Consider the following 18782-nt stretch of genomic DNA (forward strand, 5'->3'; position numbering starts at 1 on the left):
CAACACATTCCAGGGATTAGACAGTTAACAACCATTCCTGTAAAAATAATTTGAGTACTTTAACAATGGCTTTTGTATGGCAAGCAATTTGATAATCTTGATTTATTGGTAATATGTTTTAAAATAAAAGTTTTCCTTTTTTAAGCTTTTCCTTAAAATTCAGTTGTCTAAACATGAGGAGCTACATGTACCTAGGTTGCATAGATTTTATCATATTTGATATTATCTTTTTCCTATAATAGATTTATTGTTTCTGAAGTGTGCATTGATTATATAGCTATTCTTGTATTGGGTAATGTTTTTTTAAAATACTGTGGATGTTAAAAAAAGGTTCTTGACAAGTTAGTAGTAAAACAGTGTGGTAATCTGTACTATTAAGGTGGTTGCTGTATGACTACAGCAATTATAGATAAAATAGTATTTAATGATAATAACATTTAGTCTCTTTTGGGCTTTATATGAAGAATCATGGCTTGATACACACAGTTGCTTTTTGGTCTATACGCAAGTGTACTGATCAATCATTTTTTAAGGATGATAAATTTATATTAGTTTTTGAAACCATAATGCTATATGGTTTCTTTATAGTTGGAAGTTTAGAGAGATGTTTGAACCTGGGTCTGAAGAAACGTGGGACTAGAAGGTTCACAATGATTTTGTGACAAAATAAGAACATGAACGTGTCAATCTCAAAACCATATATAAAGAAATTGGTTACTCCCATACCTTTACGTTTATGTCGAAATTAGTAGGGTGGGATATTTATACATATTATGTTTTCTGATTTGATCAACAATTTTGATTCCCTAAACTACTGTGACTAGGGGAATTTATTATAATTTATTGTAAGATAAAGGCTTTTCCTCCCCCCTGAAACTGCATAAATGCCCCTTGACTAGCCCCTTGGCAAGCACATTTAAAAAAAAATGTTCAAAATGCTTTTATATTATTACTGAGAACAAAAAATCTACTTATTGATTCCACTTCAATCTTTGTAAATACTGGAGATATTAAAACCCATGTTTCCCATGTGTTTTGGAGGATTATAAAACTAGAGGGTACAGGTCTGCACAGCTGAACGGGGGCGTAAATCGCCATAGTGATTAAGGGGCTGTCGAAAGACTCTCTCTATGTACACACACACAAATATTGTCATGGGAAATGATCTTTCACGATCGTTTTCAGCGACAAACAACTGAAAGATGAATAAACAATCCCTGTACATACAGCATAGTTCTGTTCTTTGGAGGGGGGGGGGGGGATGAGCGTGGGGCACCCCACTGCACTCTCCTCCCTTCATTTTTATTGCGGTCATTCATGGATTAGCCAGGGAGGATCCACAACTGACATCATAAAATATCTTTACACAGGCCAGATTCTCATCTGAGACAATTCCCACAGCTCGTATGGACCGAGAATCATCAGATGTGTGTACATAGCCCTAGCCCCTTTCCCACCCCCACCCAGAAATATATTGACCTGAGCATAATACATGCTCCAGCAGGATCATTGGTGCACACATAGACTTAAAGTAAAAGGATTTCAGAAGAGCCAAATTAGGCTTTAGAAATAATTATTCTCATGATAAGGTATACACTGGCAGCGATTCAGTGTTTGCAAAACATAAAAGAAGAAAGAAGTAATCTGCAAAGCTCAGACAAACAGTCTTTACCGAGTCACGTTCTTTATAATATATACAGTACTAAAGAAAAAAGGTCTGTGTACAGTAAATGAAAGCTGACATTGTCTAGAGCCAAAGATGCTGCAAAGTTTAAGCCCTGTGGTATGAGCCTAAGTAATAACACTAAAGTTTAGACCTACTGGGCTCCAGAACTTGTAATTTACTGTGACATGCTTGTTGCTGCTGGGGTCACAACAAAGAATATATGTTACACCGAACTTAGCATATCTTATAAAAGAGCTGACAACATTGCAAAAAGTTTATGTTGCAAAATCTAATTTTGCTGTTATCTTACTAAAACTCATCTCCTTGTGTGAATATTGACGTCTAATAATCCTGACCTCTTAGGAAGCCTACTTAGGACAAATTCTTGGCAGAAATACTGCATTTTCCTTAATTTAGCAGCCCATGAAGTGTGATAGCAGAAAGAACCGGCAATCTATTTTGAATATATTAAGATGCAGCTTTCCGAAAACAATTTCAGGTGCAATAAAGGAAGTGATCCATAAGCTAGTGAAGGCTTTTAAACAAAAACGCTTCCATACCATCAAACCCACATACTATTAAAGCTACCAATCTTCCCCTTAATATTGCATCATCACTGATCTGAATGTTAACTATATTCAAAAAATGTATTCATTCGAAAGCTAAAACATACAACACATTTAAAGTCAAATTGTTTATTTTAAATCTTTTCAATTGTAGACACCTGCTATGAACCAGTGCAGCACAAAAGTCAAGACCATTTGTTGGGTTTCACAACTATTTCCAGAACTGCTGTTGGCTTACCTTACAATGGTCCTGTAATGTCCTAACAGGCATACTACCACACATTTAAGGAGTAGATATTTAGAATGGGTGCTTTTGAGTTGAACTTATGATATATTTATACAACTTGAAGATGTTTTAGTCTGCACATGAGATTCACACTGAAACTTATGCTTGTGCCATTTATATTTGGAAAGCAATTCAAGGTTGTTTATTTATTTGGAAGCATGACTGGAGGTCAAACTGGAGGATAACCAAAAACAAAATAAATGCAAAACAAGTCTTTCATCACTATTGCATTCTGACCCTCCTCTTGTCACTAACCTCTTATCTGAATGGCCTAACATTTTCAGAACACTCCTTTTAAATGTTAAAACACTTAATAAAACAATCATATATTAGATACAACCACATTTTACTCAAAATTGTAAAACTTAGTAATCAGTAGAGTAGGTGGGTGGGCAAGGGTGGTTAGGGTTGAGTCATATGATGTCATTGGGACTTTCTTTTCTTCTCATCTTAATTTAATACAGGGTTATATCAATAAAGGTCTTAACATTTGTATTGCAGACTTTTCATGCATGCCCACAGTAACCTACATTTTAGCAAAGTGCATTATAAGTAGAAATGTGGGCATAGAAATATATGAACGTGTCCAATTTGATTTAAACATTTGTTAGGTTACAAAAATATGCACACATTTACCTTACTCCAGATACGCAGAAAATAAACATCCTTGTCATCCAAAAGGAATCATTTATTTACAAAATGCACAAAACACATGAAAGCACCAATTTTGGCTCAATACCCATCTTAGATACAGTAGAATATTAAGTAATAAAAATTAGTAGTACTGTACCATGTGCTTCACAGCTTCAGCAAGCAGTTGTCTCCCAGCTGGCTTGTCAAAGTCAGCAATAATCCAGATGGTGACTGCATAAATTACATCCTCATCTGAAAATAACAAATAGCAGAGCCTAAGCATTCCAGCGCTGGTATTATTAACACTACACAAACAATGTGATTATTTAACATGCCCACATTCAAAAGGCATTCACATGCAACATTTCTTCACATTAAATGTTTGGGCGATATTACAAACAAAGCAGTTAATTATTTGACAATAATCAGTGTTCTATACATCTATCCTATATTTAGCAAAAATGCATAGAGTTGCATTGTATCATGAGTTTATTTGTTGACCTACTGCAAACTTAGGCGGACAATTGAGTAAACAGAATTTGGCCAGTAAACTCATCCTGAAATAGAGCTTGATGGTAATATATCTTGCTTGAAGAAAAGAATGATGGCTTTATCTGGTGGGTCACTGGGGACTCAACTAATTTAAGACGGAGATTGGTACTGTTGCTGAGTGGCAGAGGGTATTCAGAATGTTCCTCCTGTAAATTACCTTTTTATGTTATGATGTTTTGAATCTTAAAAAAAACAACTGCTCACTTACATTGGTTCTCTATTGCCAGTGGGCACCTCAATCAAAGTGGGTCACTTTGCAGTGTTTATCTGCAGTGCCGGTTATCATGTGTTAGATTAAAATATATTATGGCATAAAAGAAACAGAAAGATATTTTTTTGCATATTTGTGTAACCAATGATAAATATGTAAATGATTTTTTTTTAAGCAGTGCATCTAAGTGTCCTAAATTGTTTTTTTATTATTATATAAAAAATATAAGATATTATATATATATATATTTTTTTTTTTGGTGATGTCCCGATTCCACACTTATGTTTCAGTATACCTTTAATTGAGTTTTTCCGTACATATTACAAACAATGAGAGAGATAACAGAGAAAAATAGAAATCCTTACAAGGAGAGGGTATAGAAACAGAATAGAACAAGACAAAACAAAACAAGAATCCAGTTTTCTAATGCCTTTGCCATCACAATACCAGCCTTATACATAAGCAATTGTATATTTTTAAAGTGTAATGGTACAGGGGTGGACAGGGTGATTAAACCAGACTTCCCATTTATTAAGAAACTTTAGATATGAACTATGTATGGTAGATAATGGTTGTTCATATGCACAGCATACATTCAAGTCAGCAATAACATCCATGTAACTAGGAACTTGAGTTGTCTTCCACAATTTTGTAAAGTGTAATTTTGCGAACAGTAACAACTGTCCCATTTGTACCAGGGAACTGTTCAATAATAATATGTAAAATAGCCAACTCTGGCGAGGGGGAGACTTGAATGAGTGTGAGGGTAGATATCAACTGAAATATAAGAGTCCAATAGGATTTTATAGATTTACAATACCACAGTAGATGCAAAAGGGAGCCTATATCTCCACATTGTCTCCAACAAAATGCAGAGTGAGTGGGAGAAAATCTGGTTTGCTGTATAGGTTTGTACCACGAATAGAGGGAGATCTGTGCACACAATTCCTTGGACCATTTCTGCATATGAGTAATTAGGTAGAACACCATGTTATCACTGAGTACATTATAATATTTAGATATGCTCCCTTGTTGTTTTGAGGGATGTTGTAAATAAATACTCAAAGACACATCTATAATGAATTCAGCTTTTAAACTGGACGAATTATTGAGATGCCGAAGCCATATGTGGTTTGCAGCACAACAAAAGGTTTGATACCTTGTGGGGTGATAACGTCTCTCAGTTCAGATACGCCGCAATATGTCCATTGCGTTAACGTTAGCTGATGTAGTAAATTTGGAATCCCCATGCCACCAAATACCTTTTGTCTCGTCAATATTTTAAAGGCGCATCTTTTTTTATCCCAAATGAATGACAAAAGCATAGCCTGTAAGTCAGCGATACATTTTTTGACAGGGAGATCACAATGGAATGAAAAAGATACAAAATTTTGGGTAGAATAAACATTTTGACTGTTGCTATGCGTTGTGCCATGGATATTTCACATCTTTTATAGAGATCTAGCTCCCTAGGTAACTCCGATAGCAGAGAAGAAAATTTGACTTGGAACAGTTGTGCAGAGAAGGACGTAATAATAATCCCCAAAAACGTTATTGATTTATCTTCCCACGTATACGGGAAAAAATTCCTTATAGACAATTTAGGATATGGAGGTTTATGGATACCTACTATCTGAGACTTAGATGCATTAACCTTGTAGTAGGAGACCGCACTGAATTCACTCAAATTTTTCTGAACAGCCTCCACTGACTTCTCAGGATCGGTTAGAATCAAAATAATATCGTCTGCAAAGAGGCTAATTTATGGATCTTATCCTGGATTTGGACACCTTTATTAGTGGGGCTATTTTGTATATATTCTGCCAGGGGTTCTAGTAGGAGTATAAAGATTATTGGGGATAATGGGCACCCTTGGCGGGTGCCATTTGTGACTGGGAAGGAGTGCGGTATAGCTCCCAAAGTAAAAATCTTTGCAGATGGGTTGGAGTAAAGGGACATAATAGCTGATTTGATGTTACCAGTAAAACTGAACTTACCTAACACCATGGATAAATAGCCCCAGTGCACTCTGTCGAATGCCTTCTGAAGATAGAAGCAGAGAAGGCTGTTTGAGGAGTTTAACATATCTTAAAACATTGATTAGGCACCTAGTGCCATCAGGAGACTGCCTATACTTCACAAATCCTGGTGGTCTGGTTGGACCAAAATAGGAATGATATCTTCCAATCAATTAGCTAAGATCTTTGCAAAAACATCAGTATTCAGAAGCGAGATAGGTCTATAGTTACTTGTATGCTTTGGGTCCTTACCGGATTTAGGGATTGTCACAATTACAGCTTGTAACATTTCACTTGGAAATATTCCTACAGAGGCAGCCAGATCAAGGACCTTCTTTAGATATGGAATTATGTGGGAAGAAAAATGTATAGAATTAATTGGGGTACTCATCTGCTTCAGGGGACTTGCCTGTTGGAAGAGATTTAATTGCCCGGAGAATCTCTTGTGTAGAAAAAGGAGCAGACAGGGACTGAAGTTGCTCAGTAGATAAAAAGGGTAATTGCATTTTGCGTAAAAAGGTTTCATTATTAGCAGTGTTAGGTTGTGGGGTGGAGATATCAGAGCTTTTAGGCGTTTTACCAAATATGCACCTGCTTTATTATGTAATGCATATTGTTGTGCCCTAAATTTACGTTGAGATTTTTCGTATTGGTATAGAAGCAAGGTACGTAGTTGGTTTCTGTCTTTCAGCAAAGCGTTTGATAAGCATTGAGAAGGGGAAACTTCATTTAGTGCGTCATTTGTTTTATTGCGATCAAGGAGATCCGTGATCTGTTTCTGCCTCTGCTTCCTCTCATAAGAACAAATATTAATGTAAACACCTCTGATAAATTCCTTATGAGTGTTCCATAGGATAAAGCAATCTGTTTCTTCAAGGTCATTGGTGTCAAAGAAGAGCCGTTGTGCCTCCTCCACCTGGTGCACAACATGCGGCCGAGACAACAGGAAAGTATTTAGTCTCTAGATATATTGAGGAGTAGTTGATGAATAATTCATTTCAATACTAACAGGTGCATGGTCCAACTAGGAGATTGCTCTTTTGGAAGAGGAGGTGATCCTTTGTAATAACCAGATGTTGGTCAGGAAACAGTTGATCCTGGAGTATGAAGTGTGAGCCACTGAAAAATATGTATAGACTCTTTCTGAGCCATGTTGGCATCTTCAAATGTCATAGAGATTGTTATCTGAACAAAATTTTGCTAGTTGGACTGTAGATCTCTTCGAAATTGTGGATTGAGTCCATTAGGCAATCAGCAGTTGCGTTGAAGTTGCCTCCTAGAATTAAAGATCCCTGGCATACTGTTGCGATTTTAGAACTTTCTTAGGAAAAAGGCGTTGTTTCGTGTTTGGTGCCTGGATGTTAAGAAAAGTAAAGGGAATGGTATTCAGTTGACATACTAATATCAGAAAATTGCCTTGGGGATCTTCAATATGAGACTGATACTTGAAAGAAACAGAGTCTTTATGGCAATAACAATTCCTCATTTTTTTTACATCTGCATTGGTCATATATCTGTGCGGGAATGAAGACGGACTCCACAATGGCACCTTTCCCTTGACAAAATGGGATTCCTGAATAAAAAGAATGTCAGCCTTGTTAGCTTGGGCTTCTTTTATGAGTGATGACCTTTTAAAAGGGCTTTTTAGCCCCCAAGTGTTGATGGATAAAAACTTAAGCCCCATACGTATGGTACATGATGTAAATTCTTAGTTTTTGGGCCCTATGCATTGTATCATTGTATTTATAAGTGATGACCAGCATTGAAAAATTTAGGTAAAAAAGCAAGAAAAAGAAGGTAAAGATATACATAAAGAGTTCAATCCAGTAACCAAGAATAAAAAAAAATCCTGGTCAAAAATTCTAGGCACATGGGCAGAGAGATTCTGCTTATGAACTACTGGTTGGGCGAGGACACGTTGAAGGGCACCGCATCCTGATTGATCCTAAATTACTACTACCGTGGAGCCAAGCAGGAATGAAGAATCCACAGATAAACAATTTGGTGCATACTGCAAAGGAAAAGGATAAATCATGTCCATTCTGATTCCAGCCATCTAGGAGAAGTTGCAGTAGGGATTTGCCATTCTGATAGCAACTGCATCCCAGCTTGTACAGAAGAGACTGGCTAATTCCCCCCAATGTAAGATACAAGAAGCATTGTAAGGAATCCCCATTTATAAGGGATTTTTCGGTCTCTCAGGATCTTAGTGAGTGGCAAGAATATTTTCCTAGCTTGTATTGTGATCTGAGAGAGATCTGCATGAAGCTGGATATGCTTATACTCTTCAGGCAATGTGGGTGATTTCCTGGCTATAGCAATTAATTTTTCTTTCTTATGGGAAAAGTGCACTTGTATTAGCACATCCCTCGGTGTATCAGGTGACAAGAAGCTTGGTTTAGGGATTCTATGAGCCCTATATCTATGAGGAGATCAGAATCCAAGGATGTAGGCATAAGTTGATTAAAGTAACTTGCAAGATAACCAATCAGTTCCGATTGGGATACAGCTTCCGGAATACCGCCGAGTTTAATGTTGTCTTCTAAATCTGCAATCTTTTGTCTAATCCACTTTAACTTAGTACTATGTTATTGATATACATCCACAAGATCATTATGGGCCTAGGAGAATTCTTCTACTTTCTTTTCTAGATGGTGTATTCTCTTATCATGATGATTAAGGCTTTCAGCTGCGTAAACATATCAGCCATATCTTGGTGCAAGGAATGCTTCAGAGAAATCATCTCCTCTTTCATTTTGGAAGTTGATAGATCTTTATAGTGTACGGAAAATTCTCAAGTGTAGTAGAGCGAACACCTTGAGGAGGAGGAGGCCTGTCAGCTACACACAAGTCTGCCTGCGTCGTGAGGGAGAATATGAATTAGGCTGTGTGGAATCTGATCCCTGCTTAAGAGTAGAGGCTGGAGTTTTAACAAAGATAGGTGACTCTCTGGGTCCAAGGTCCGTTCTCTCTGTGCTAAGAAATCCCCCAGCTGAGGATGAGAAAGCACTAGAAGATTCTGGAAGAGCTGTAGGGGATTCTGTTCCAGACTCTGCGCCATCTTGTGGAGCAGGAGAGTCTTGCGGCCTGAAGAAACTCGTTAGTTTCTGCGGCTCACTCTTCGTTTTTTTCCTCTTTGTCATTGCCGCTGGATGATCTGGCTACTCAGGCTCCAGAATCAGCACGAAAAGGTAGGGAAAGCTGCAGCACGTCGCTGTTAAAGTCGCTGAAGGCTCACACAGATGCGGATCCCACAAACTAAGTGGCCATCTTAGATGCTGGCCGGACACGCCCCCCAATTCCACACTTTTAGAATTTGAAGTCTACCCTACCTTAAACTATTTTCATGACACATAGTGCTTTCATTTGGTAGCAAATTTGCATACATGTTATGTTATATGTAAAACTAATGTAAAAGATTTAATACGGAGTGTATTGTTGTAAATAATTAAATTGAAATATATTTTCGCATTCCCTGACAAAATATTGGCACATGACCAGAAGTAAACAACTGAGAAAAATGACATGGTACTAAAACTTTGATACTGAAAGCTTGAGACACCAGACAGGCTGTAGGGAACCTTTCAAGGGGTTTGTCTAGAAATACTTCTCCTATAATAGAAACAGGTATTCAAATTATTTTTACAAACAACTAGACTACAGACATAACAGGTAAATTCGTGTAGTAGAGAGATGCCTGATAGCAAAAACTGAAAGGCACTACCCAGAAGTGTCCATTGTGCTTTCCCTGGCTCAATTTTCACTTCTGACTCAAGTGTACCTAGCCCCAGCTATTGTATCAGCAGCAATCATTCACACCAAATTTTGAGTCATGAAAACAACATGAGGTTCTTTCTATTTTGCTGGTCATGTTTTCCTAGTAGTTTCATGGCAGTTTTTTATATTCATCTGATGTCATATCACAAAAGTATTTATTTTTGTATCGATAAAAAAAAAAAAAACAATAATGAAACCATACCTTCTTTTGTTACATATTTCATGTTTTCAGAAATAACTGCACTTTTGTCCTGAGAATCCAGATAAGAAAATGTTTCGAAATCTTGAAAATCATATTTAGCTGCAAAAACAAGAATATAATTAAGTCATCTATTTATTAATTGTATGTAATTTTAAAATACCCAAAAAATGTATTCATGCATTTGTAAAATGTCCTTATAAACCATTGCACTAATTTGTACACGAAGGATTAAAAAAAGTATAAGAATAAACAGTTGTTTATTAGGAACCTTTGAATAGAAGGCTAAAATACTCCATAGTCAAAGAATTTCTGTAACTTTCATTTCCATTTTAATGATTTTGGAAAAGCAAAAGACAAGGATTAAGTGATTAATGACCTGGTATTCTTAAACTGAATACAAGTGAACAAAGATCAAAAGACTACACATCTTGTGCACAATAGTACTCACAGACCATTTTCCTTTCACAGCTTTGGTCACTGCTCTAATAGGAAAGACTGAAGCAGTAACCGAACAGGTAGATTTCTGAAGGGGTAGATGATAGACCATCACTGAAATGGTTGAGCGGTATGTATACAGCACTGCGTAATATGTTGGTGCAATATAATAATAGGCAGTTTTTCATTTACACACTTTATTAGCCAATTCTTTTTCTTCAACAATTGCAGTATAAAGCATCTTACCTGCCCCCTATGATTGCAATTGAATGATTAAAGCCTAACTCAAGCCTTACCTTTAGTCTGCAACTATTGTACCGTCTCTTTTGGCACTAACATAGCTTACTTTGATATTACTGCATAGTGTAAGCTTCTCATAATATGCATTATACCCTGCAGCACGTAAAATAGATCCCACCCCAATTTCTGGCTGATTTACATTTATCTTCATCTAGCCCATTCCTGTCCAGCCTTTTTGACCCACCATTCATTGTATTGTAGTCAGTCAGTCAGAGACAATTATCACCATATGTGCATGTTACCAAACCTTTGTCCCTCCCACCAGCATTGATGTAACTGCATTGCACTGTTAGTGATTTCACTGTATCTAAAACCAGGTATTTAATGAAAATTAAAAAGGTTTTGTTTAGTAATTTCTTTACAATTCTGATGTGGGAGTATTGTACTTAACAACCTTTAGCACTATGCCACAAAGACAAGCTGGAATGGCATTGTGATTCTTTAGAGCATTTATACCATTAACCTTTTGTCACATACTGCAGGAGTTATTTTACATTTTCAGTCATTTCTTAATCTAAATGCTAATCAGTTTTAATAAATATCGCACCAAAATAAAATCTTCCATCTTGTTGTTAAAGGGTTCTTATAATGACCAGTATTCAGCATATTTACCTTGCAGCTTCAGGTCTTAGGATCAATCTCTACCTGAAACCTTACTAGATTGTATATTAATGTGGGTTTCAATCCACAATCAAAAACATACTATAAATATACTAATAAATTATGGGATTTCTCTGCCTGTTTGCTATATTTTACTAAAAAATGTAAAGGTTTTCATGCTTCTGTAAAATAGCTTTCGGTTTTTAGATCGCCTTGCATATTGTAAACATTATGAACGTGTACTTTAATGAGCACATTTATTTTTTTGGAAAAGTTCGTCCATAGCACTATTAGCATAATGCAACAGGTAAAATGGTGTCATAATGATGTAGTACTTGTTATCCTCTATACTTCAGGGGCTCCTACTGAACAGCACTGTAAGCAAAAAAGACAAATGCTGATTGTCAGTAGCACTTATAATACATGGGTTCAGAAATTTGCTACAAGCTAAATCATATCTGTAGGGTGTTCTAAGTAAATTATTATTAAACAGGCCCATTTTATGCATCAAGCTATATTTAAAACTATATTTCAAAGGATGGAAGTGTGTCCAATTAGAGCAAGCAATATATGTAAAGGCGAAGAAGACCATCAGCTACATGTCCATAAGCTACACCCTTGAACAAACATTTCAGAACTCCATTCCCTCTCTAAATGAAAGGCATAGTACCCCTTCACAAAAGAACAGCGGAAAAATGAATTAAGGTGCTTGTGGCGTGAATAGGCTCCTTTAGGTTGTGGATAAAGTAAACCATTATTTATAATTATAGACCTATCAGAAGCTATGGCAGCTATTGAATCTCCAGGTTTCCTCACTACATAACCTCTGACAAAAATCACACTATTTGCTCTCCCAGAAACTCTATGGATTGAGATTCAAATAAATAGAGATCATCCCCAGTAATCGCAAGTCACTTACTTGGGATGGAAGTATGCCTTCTAGGGCATCTTCTATCTTTCTCACAGCGTTGTGCCACACACCATGAATGGCTCCTGCTATTAGAACATATTTTGTTCCATTTTCTTGCTTATGGCTGTTGGTACATTTGCACCTTGTTTTATTTATGCCATCACCTAGGTACTTGGTCACAGCCTTTGGCTGCCAATCAATATACTTTGTCTCCAAACAGTATTGCCTCTTCAGCTTTTCAACACTATTATATCCCTTATGATTTAGAAATAACAAACAATTTTACTTGTGACATGAAAAGAGCATATTCACCTAAGAAATAGGTGACATAGCTCCAATGCAGGAATCACATTTATGAGTTACTGAATTCCACCTAATACATAGGTGGTGGGCAGGCACTGTCTGGGGTGCCAGTCTGAGGTTGCAAAGGTGATGTTTCTAATATTATAATATAAACATCTTCAATGTAAACACTATACATGACAAGCATTTCACTAATGGGGGACAGGCCAGTATTCAGTGGGAATGGCCCATATTTACAGTACATTTACTATTGAAGGGTCAAATTTCACCAATTCTACATGAATCAATTGATAACAAATAAGGTTCAGCCTCACAAACTCCATTCCACTGCTCTTCTCATAGTATGTGGCTTTAATGCCATCCAAAACTCTAGAGGAGAGATATGAAATATATCATCAATATCCACAACGCTGCCTATGTTTTGTTTTCTGCTATGGACCTTGTAACTTTCTGAAGACATTTCCATCCTATTGAAAAGGACTTTTGTAACCTTCTTGTCCAAGCCACAGCACTTGTCTAGCCACAACACTACACAGTATAAAGTTTTCTACAATAAGGGCAAGTATTTCTGGGAAAATATGTTGATGCATATACTTGAGCTCTAAGGTTCCTTAACAAACTGATAACAAATCCTCTTCTTAATGTTTTTCCATCACACTCATCATCTTTCCTTTCTATTTTAAATTACGGTACATATCAAAATATTCTACCAGTTATGATTCATTTCTCTGGGTGGGGATCCCTTTCTCCAAAAACATGAAATCCTTCCTGCTCTGCTTATATTGTGCTTGTAAACATGCCTTGTGAACAGTAAGGGCGAGGACTCCAAGAAAGGTACTGTATAATATTTAAAAAATGCTCTACATCGAACTTTTCGAAATTATAAATCTATCCTAATAATAAAATATAAATCAATAACATTTACAGAAAGTTGCTGTCTGTGAACGTAAACTGTATGTTGTTACAATGAAGAGAGGGAGCGGAGAGTCAGCTACTGCTGTCTGTAAGAGAATCATTAAAGTAAGATTATCTGAGGATAAGACTACAGAGAGGATGCTAACTAACAACTAACGCTAGAATATCATTAATTTTGTTGGCATTGCTTTTCATTCATTCCTTATCATTCTTTAAACATATGTAAAACAATTAGGAAATATCTTGAATCCTGTCTAGTTATGAGACATTCAAACATGTAGCCATGCTTGTTTTGATGTGTCAGTAGTATAACTGTCATTTCATTGTTAGGTTTAGTAGCCTATAAGGGTACAACACTTGGTCTTACAAGTTATTTGTTCTGTCCTTAGGGTTGAGATATTTTAAATGTATTCATGTAGACCTGCCACTTTCCTCGTCTTTAAATAATATCACAATTATGCAATTAAACTGTGCTTAAACACAAGAATTTACTTTACCTGATCTTGCAATAAAGTTAACGTATGTCTTTTCACTAGCAAGAATAGTAGGATTAAGTCGAGTAATAATGTTGGACTGCTCCATTAAAAAATCCACAATATCCGAATTCTCATTTAGCAGACCCTGTATGAAAAACATTGAGAGTAAACACATGCTAATGAAATATTTAGCTAAATGTGTATATGGGCTTCATAGGGTATGACCTTTTTATCTTACTGCAACTCTAACTCGTACAAACAGAAGCAAATTATTCTTCTAAAATTATGAATAGGTTATACTTTTAAAAAAACTGCTAAGGCTATTAAAGGGTTATATTTATAAACAATTTGCATAGTGATTTCTTTAACAGAAGTGCTTGTTTTATCATACTTTTTCAATATGGATGAACTTAAAAGGTAACTAGAAATAATTTCTATGATATGTACTTTATTGTACTTAAAATGTATTAAATATATATGGGCAAATGTACAGATACATTTTAAACTGTAATGGTTTATTATTGGTTGTCATTTTCAATTCATCCACTAGGTAGTGCTGTTTATTTTCACTTACAATGAACCAAAGTGTAATTCACTATGAAGGAAAATGAACACAGCTCTTTCTAGAGGACAAATTGAGAATGACACCCCACTATTAAAACAATGCAATACTTTCATCCAAGCCTACTTAATACTTTTCAAACACTACTTTTCTTGTATCAGCCATAGTGTACTAGTAACTGTAACAATAATTATGTGTGCTTTGTGTGGATTGGTGTTGATTTTAATACTTTGGTCAGTTTTCTTTTATGTGTTCTTTTTATTTTTACTTTAAATATAAATCACAAACATTTAACTACCGTTAGAATAAACCCTTTTAAACAGATTATTTTCCATGTATTACTAAAATAATAAACTAGCCTGTTCTATGTATGTTGCTTTTTTCAGGTCAATGTCAGTAGATATGTACTATTTATCTGGGCTGATCTCTGGTGAACTATATTACCAAAGGAATCAGACAGACTTAGGCAGATCAGCATAACTGAAATGCTACAAAAAATTACAAAAAATATATTTCTAAAAACAAAACTGGTAATTATTTTGCACAATTCTTCAACTGCCTAATAATTGCAGGGGCAAGTTAAACGATTGCTTTTGTTATTTTGACATAGAAGATAGAAAAAGGAAACTAGTTTCAACAGCTATAAATGCAGTAATAAACTAGTGCCACTTTGTTATTGTTGTATAAATGATTACAGTCAACTGCTTTTCCTAATAAATTTAAATATTACTACACTTGATTCTATATTTTTACCATAGTATTCTAATTCAGAAGCCCACGATAAACATAATGTACAGGAATCACTTCTGAACCCTATGTCCACAGGAAATGACAGCCAGCACATCATGTAGGGAAAGCTTTAACTAAATATTAGAATTACATATTCATCTCATATGCTTTCTGAGTGAGAAGCTTACCATGAATACTGTCCTCTGGAAGAAGCCTGTGGCATCTATGATCCTCTGCAGAATAGCTGTCTCCATCTCCTCCACATCCATCTCTTCAGTGTTAAAGGGCGCACCATTAAACAGTGCTTGAGGCAATGGACCCAGGCCACTCTTCTTGTAAAAGGTTGCTCCTGCCTATTTAAATCAGAAGAACTAGAGTCTGAGGCAGAATTAATATGACGGTGACATGAACTATGCTAATAGAATCAGACATGACCAATAAATGTCTGAGCAATGTGAGCTTTGCAGCATGTAGAACTTAATAAGGTATTAACATCCTTACAACACTATTAGGAAGTACAAAATTATTTTGAAGACAAAAAAAAAAAACAAAAACAAAAAAAAAACATTTTCATTCTACCCTTGATGTGAAGGAGAAATTAAAGTAAATTTGTGCTTAGAATAAATGTTGTAAACTACTGGCAGGACTGTCAAGCAGACAAAGAAGCAGTAGCAAACTGGAAGTTCAATTTATGCAAAACTCGACTTCAGCTAAGCACTCCCAACCGGGGTGTGCTACTCCTCTCTCTTACTGTATATGAGCATGTGGCGTTAGTCTCCCTTAGCACTTTTTAAGATATCCTAATGTACTACAGGCACCTCTACAGGTTTTCTAGCAATAAAACGTGCTTCAAGAAAATCTCTACAAACAGTAAATCGCAATAATAAAAAAGGATTCCTGAGGACGATATCCAAAATATTAAGCAATGATTTTTATGGAGGTAAGCATCTATATTCTTCTATTTCCCAAGGAAATATAAAACAAGTTAGAGTACCTCTTTCTTGCAACATATTCTTAAAAAAACTGTAAACTTTGCGGTGCCTGCAAGTTTATTAGATAATCTTAAAATACATTTCCAGTACATATGCACAGGTAGTCTTTGCACACAATATAGAAGGCCATATATACAAAAGTCAATTTTCAAGATCATATAAATAATTATATAAGTCATGTGTAAGAGGCTCAGCCTCCATAACAAATGGCAAAACTGAAAATAAAAGGACAATGCCCATGTAACGGCAATGGAAGATTCAACTGGACAGTCATGTAAAAAAAAATATAATAGTGGCTGGTATTAAAAGCCTCCAGTGGGTTTCTAGAGAATCAAGTAAGGATGACATCTTTATTATATTTTAAATTTCGGACAGGTGATGTAGATTTAGTCCTATATTTTACCATGCAGGCCATTCATTTTACAGCCAAATGGAATATACATTACTTTATTGATGAATGAGCTATATATACATTTTTTTCTACATTCTGAAAAGTTTCATACCTCAAAGAGTCAAACTGTCTGTTAATTATTCAGTGCATCTAGTCATGTATGTGGCTTTTGTAGAAATTTGTAGAACAGTAATATCCTCTATCATCCATAAAATACACGAAAACAGTGATAAAACATAAACTTATTATTAATGTTCCTGTTTTGTAGGCATTTCTCTGATGAACTGCTTTGCAATCCTGATGAGGCAATTAACAGCTGGGAAACAATAATGAAACTCCATCAAATACATCTAAAACATGTTTTAATATGCCTAACTAATGTTTCCCCAACCAACAGTTTGCTTGTAGTACAAAATCATAAATTAGACGCCACCTCCCACTCCAGACCCCTCTTCAAATGCCACAGGCAGAAGAATGAAAGACTAATCTCTAACTTGTGCCATTTATCTTATTTATTATTAGAATTGCTAAGCTTTGATATGTGATTTCTGTGACTTAACATAACCAGACAGGTTTACTTTCATAGCCAGAGAAGGGCCTAAGCAAATCTTTATTGTATAAGAAACTTGTCGGCAACTGCAGTCAGAAAGATATTGATGCACAGCCATATCATTTTAGTAATAGTAATAAATTGCAGGCCATTCTTTTCTCTTTGGAAAAGCACTGTTTTTACCAACAATGTTTCAAACAATTTTTATATTTTCAAATAAATGTATTTTAACTATTTATTGTGGCATTATAGAATTATGTAAATACCAGGCCTCTCCAATATGTATTTATCTTGCACAACTTGCACTTAGACCTACACAAAAGTTTTAATATCACATACACAGGAACATACCCTCACAGTATCCACTAAAATTACTGTACATGTAGTACGAAGTATGAGCCTGACAATGCAAGGAGAGCAAACAATTTTAGCGGGTTCTCAAAAGTTGTCCTCAGTTCTGAAACACTTCTACATTTAATTAGGTATTGTAACCTTTTTTTTTTTTTAAATGTATATTATTTTTAGCTTTATTGGCCAGCACAGGGGTCACCTGAGAGGACAAACAAGCATCAGGGAGAGAAGACTTGAGTAAAGAGACGTAAAAGATGGAACCAAGGTTCCAGTTCACTACTATGTCTGTCCAGTGATAGGTAAACATTAACGCTGTGGAAAGCACTGTCAAAGAATTTCTCGAAAAAAGATTTTATCTTGAATAAGGGGCTCATCCTTTAAGTACAACCGCCCTGTTCCAGTGTCTCAGAAGAAACTGATTCAGGAAGAATAATGACCACAGTAAGAAAAATGAAAATTGAAGTGGGTGAAGGAAAATGCACACCTGGCCGGTCTGAGTTGGAGTCTCTGGGCGGTTCACAAATGCCCAATTTTTTTTGTGATTGGTGTATATCAAAATGTGCTGCTACTTTAAAAAGGTAGGACCGTTCTTCTAAGGTGGCCTTAATCAACAATATTTCTATGTGAGAGGAGTCAAAAGCTTCTTGAACAGTCTTAGACCAGCAAAAAAACTTTTTTTTTGTATGAAAGGTAATCTGCTGCACTCTATATGCAGAAATGTTTAGAAAATTAAATTTGATTGGTCTTGAAGGCACACTTTTCAAGTTAGCATAAAGTCTATGATCTTGAAGGCATTTGCCATGAGGGAACAATGGAGAAGTGGAAAATGTATGTATATTGCCCAGCCAAAGTTGCAATATTCAAAAAATGCTGAAAAGTAGCTGGTGTGTTACAGAGCCCCAATGGCATGAACTGTTTTAGGCACCCTAAGAGCAAACCTTGCTAAATGTAATTTTAGAAGAAAAAAAAGAATGTGGGTACTTGTCCTATATACTAATTTTATTTACCGTATTTTTCGGCGTATAAGACGCACTTTTTCTTCCCCAAAACTGGGGGGGAAAAGTGGGTGCGTCCTATACGGCGAATGCAGGTTTAAAAAATTATTAAAACCGGTAACATACTTACCCGATACCACGATCCCGCGATCCTGCGTGCTTCTCGTCTTCTCTCCTCTCCTCCTGGCTGCAGCGTGTGTCTCTGCCTTCCTGCAGACTCAGCGAGGAGAAGCCTGCACACGCGATCCCGGAAGCAAGCTGGGAGAGCAAGCGTGCCCCCGCGATCCTGGAAGCAAGCCGGCGGAGAGAAACGGACCGGTAAGTGGGAAGGGATGATCAGCAGGGGATAAATAGGCTCAGAG

The 18782-nt window shown here is 36.1% G+C and overlaps 1 protein-coding gene across 1 annotated transcript in view; it reads right to left on the minus strand.

Annotated features, from left to right (window-relative positions):
* The window catches only part of UGGT2 (UDP-glucose glycoprotein glucosyltransferase 2), a 149773-nt gene that overhangs the window by 66669 nt on the left and 64322 nt on the right, over positions 1-18782 (minus strand). Inside the window, exons 17-20 of the mRNA XM_072400833.1 lie at positions 15330-15494; positions 13872-13995; positions 9912-10010; positions 3309-3403 (exon numbers count right to left, since the gene is read on the minus strand). Coding sequence (XP_072256934.1) covers positions 3309-3403; positions 9912-10010; positions 13872-13995; positions 15330-15494 — 483 coding nt within the window. The remainder of the gene's footprint in view (positions 1-3308; positions 3404-9911; positions 10011-13871; positions 13996-15329; positions 15495-18782) is intronic.

The sequence above is a fragment of the Pyxicephalus adspersus genome, chromosome 1 (genome assembly GCF_032062135.1).
Source record: "Pyxicephalus adspersus chromosome 1, UCB_Pads_2.0, whole genome shotgun sequence".
Lineage (NCBI taxonomy): Eukaryota > Metazoa > Chordata > Amphibia > Anura > Pyxicephalidae > Pyxicephalus > Pyxicephalus adspersus.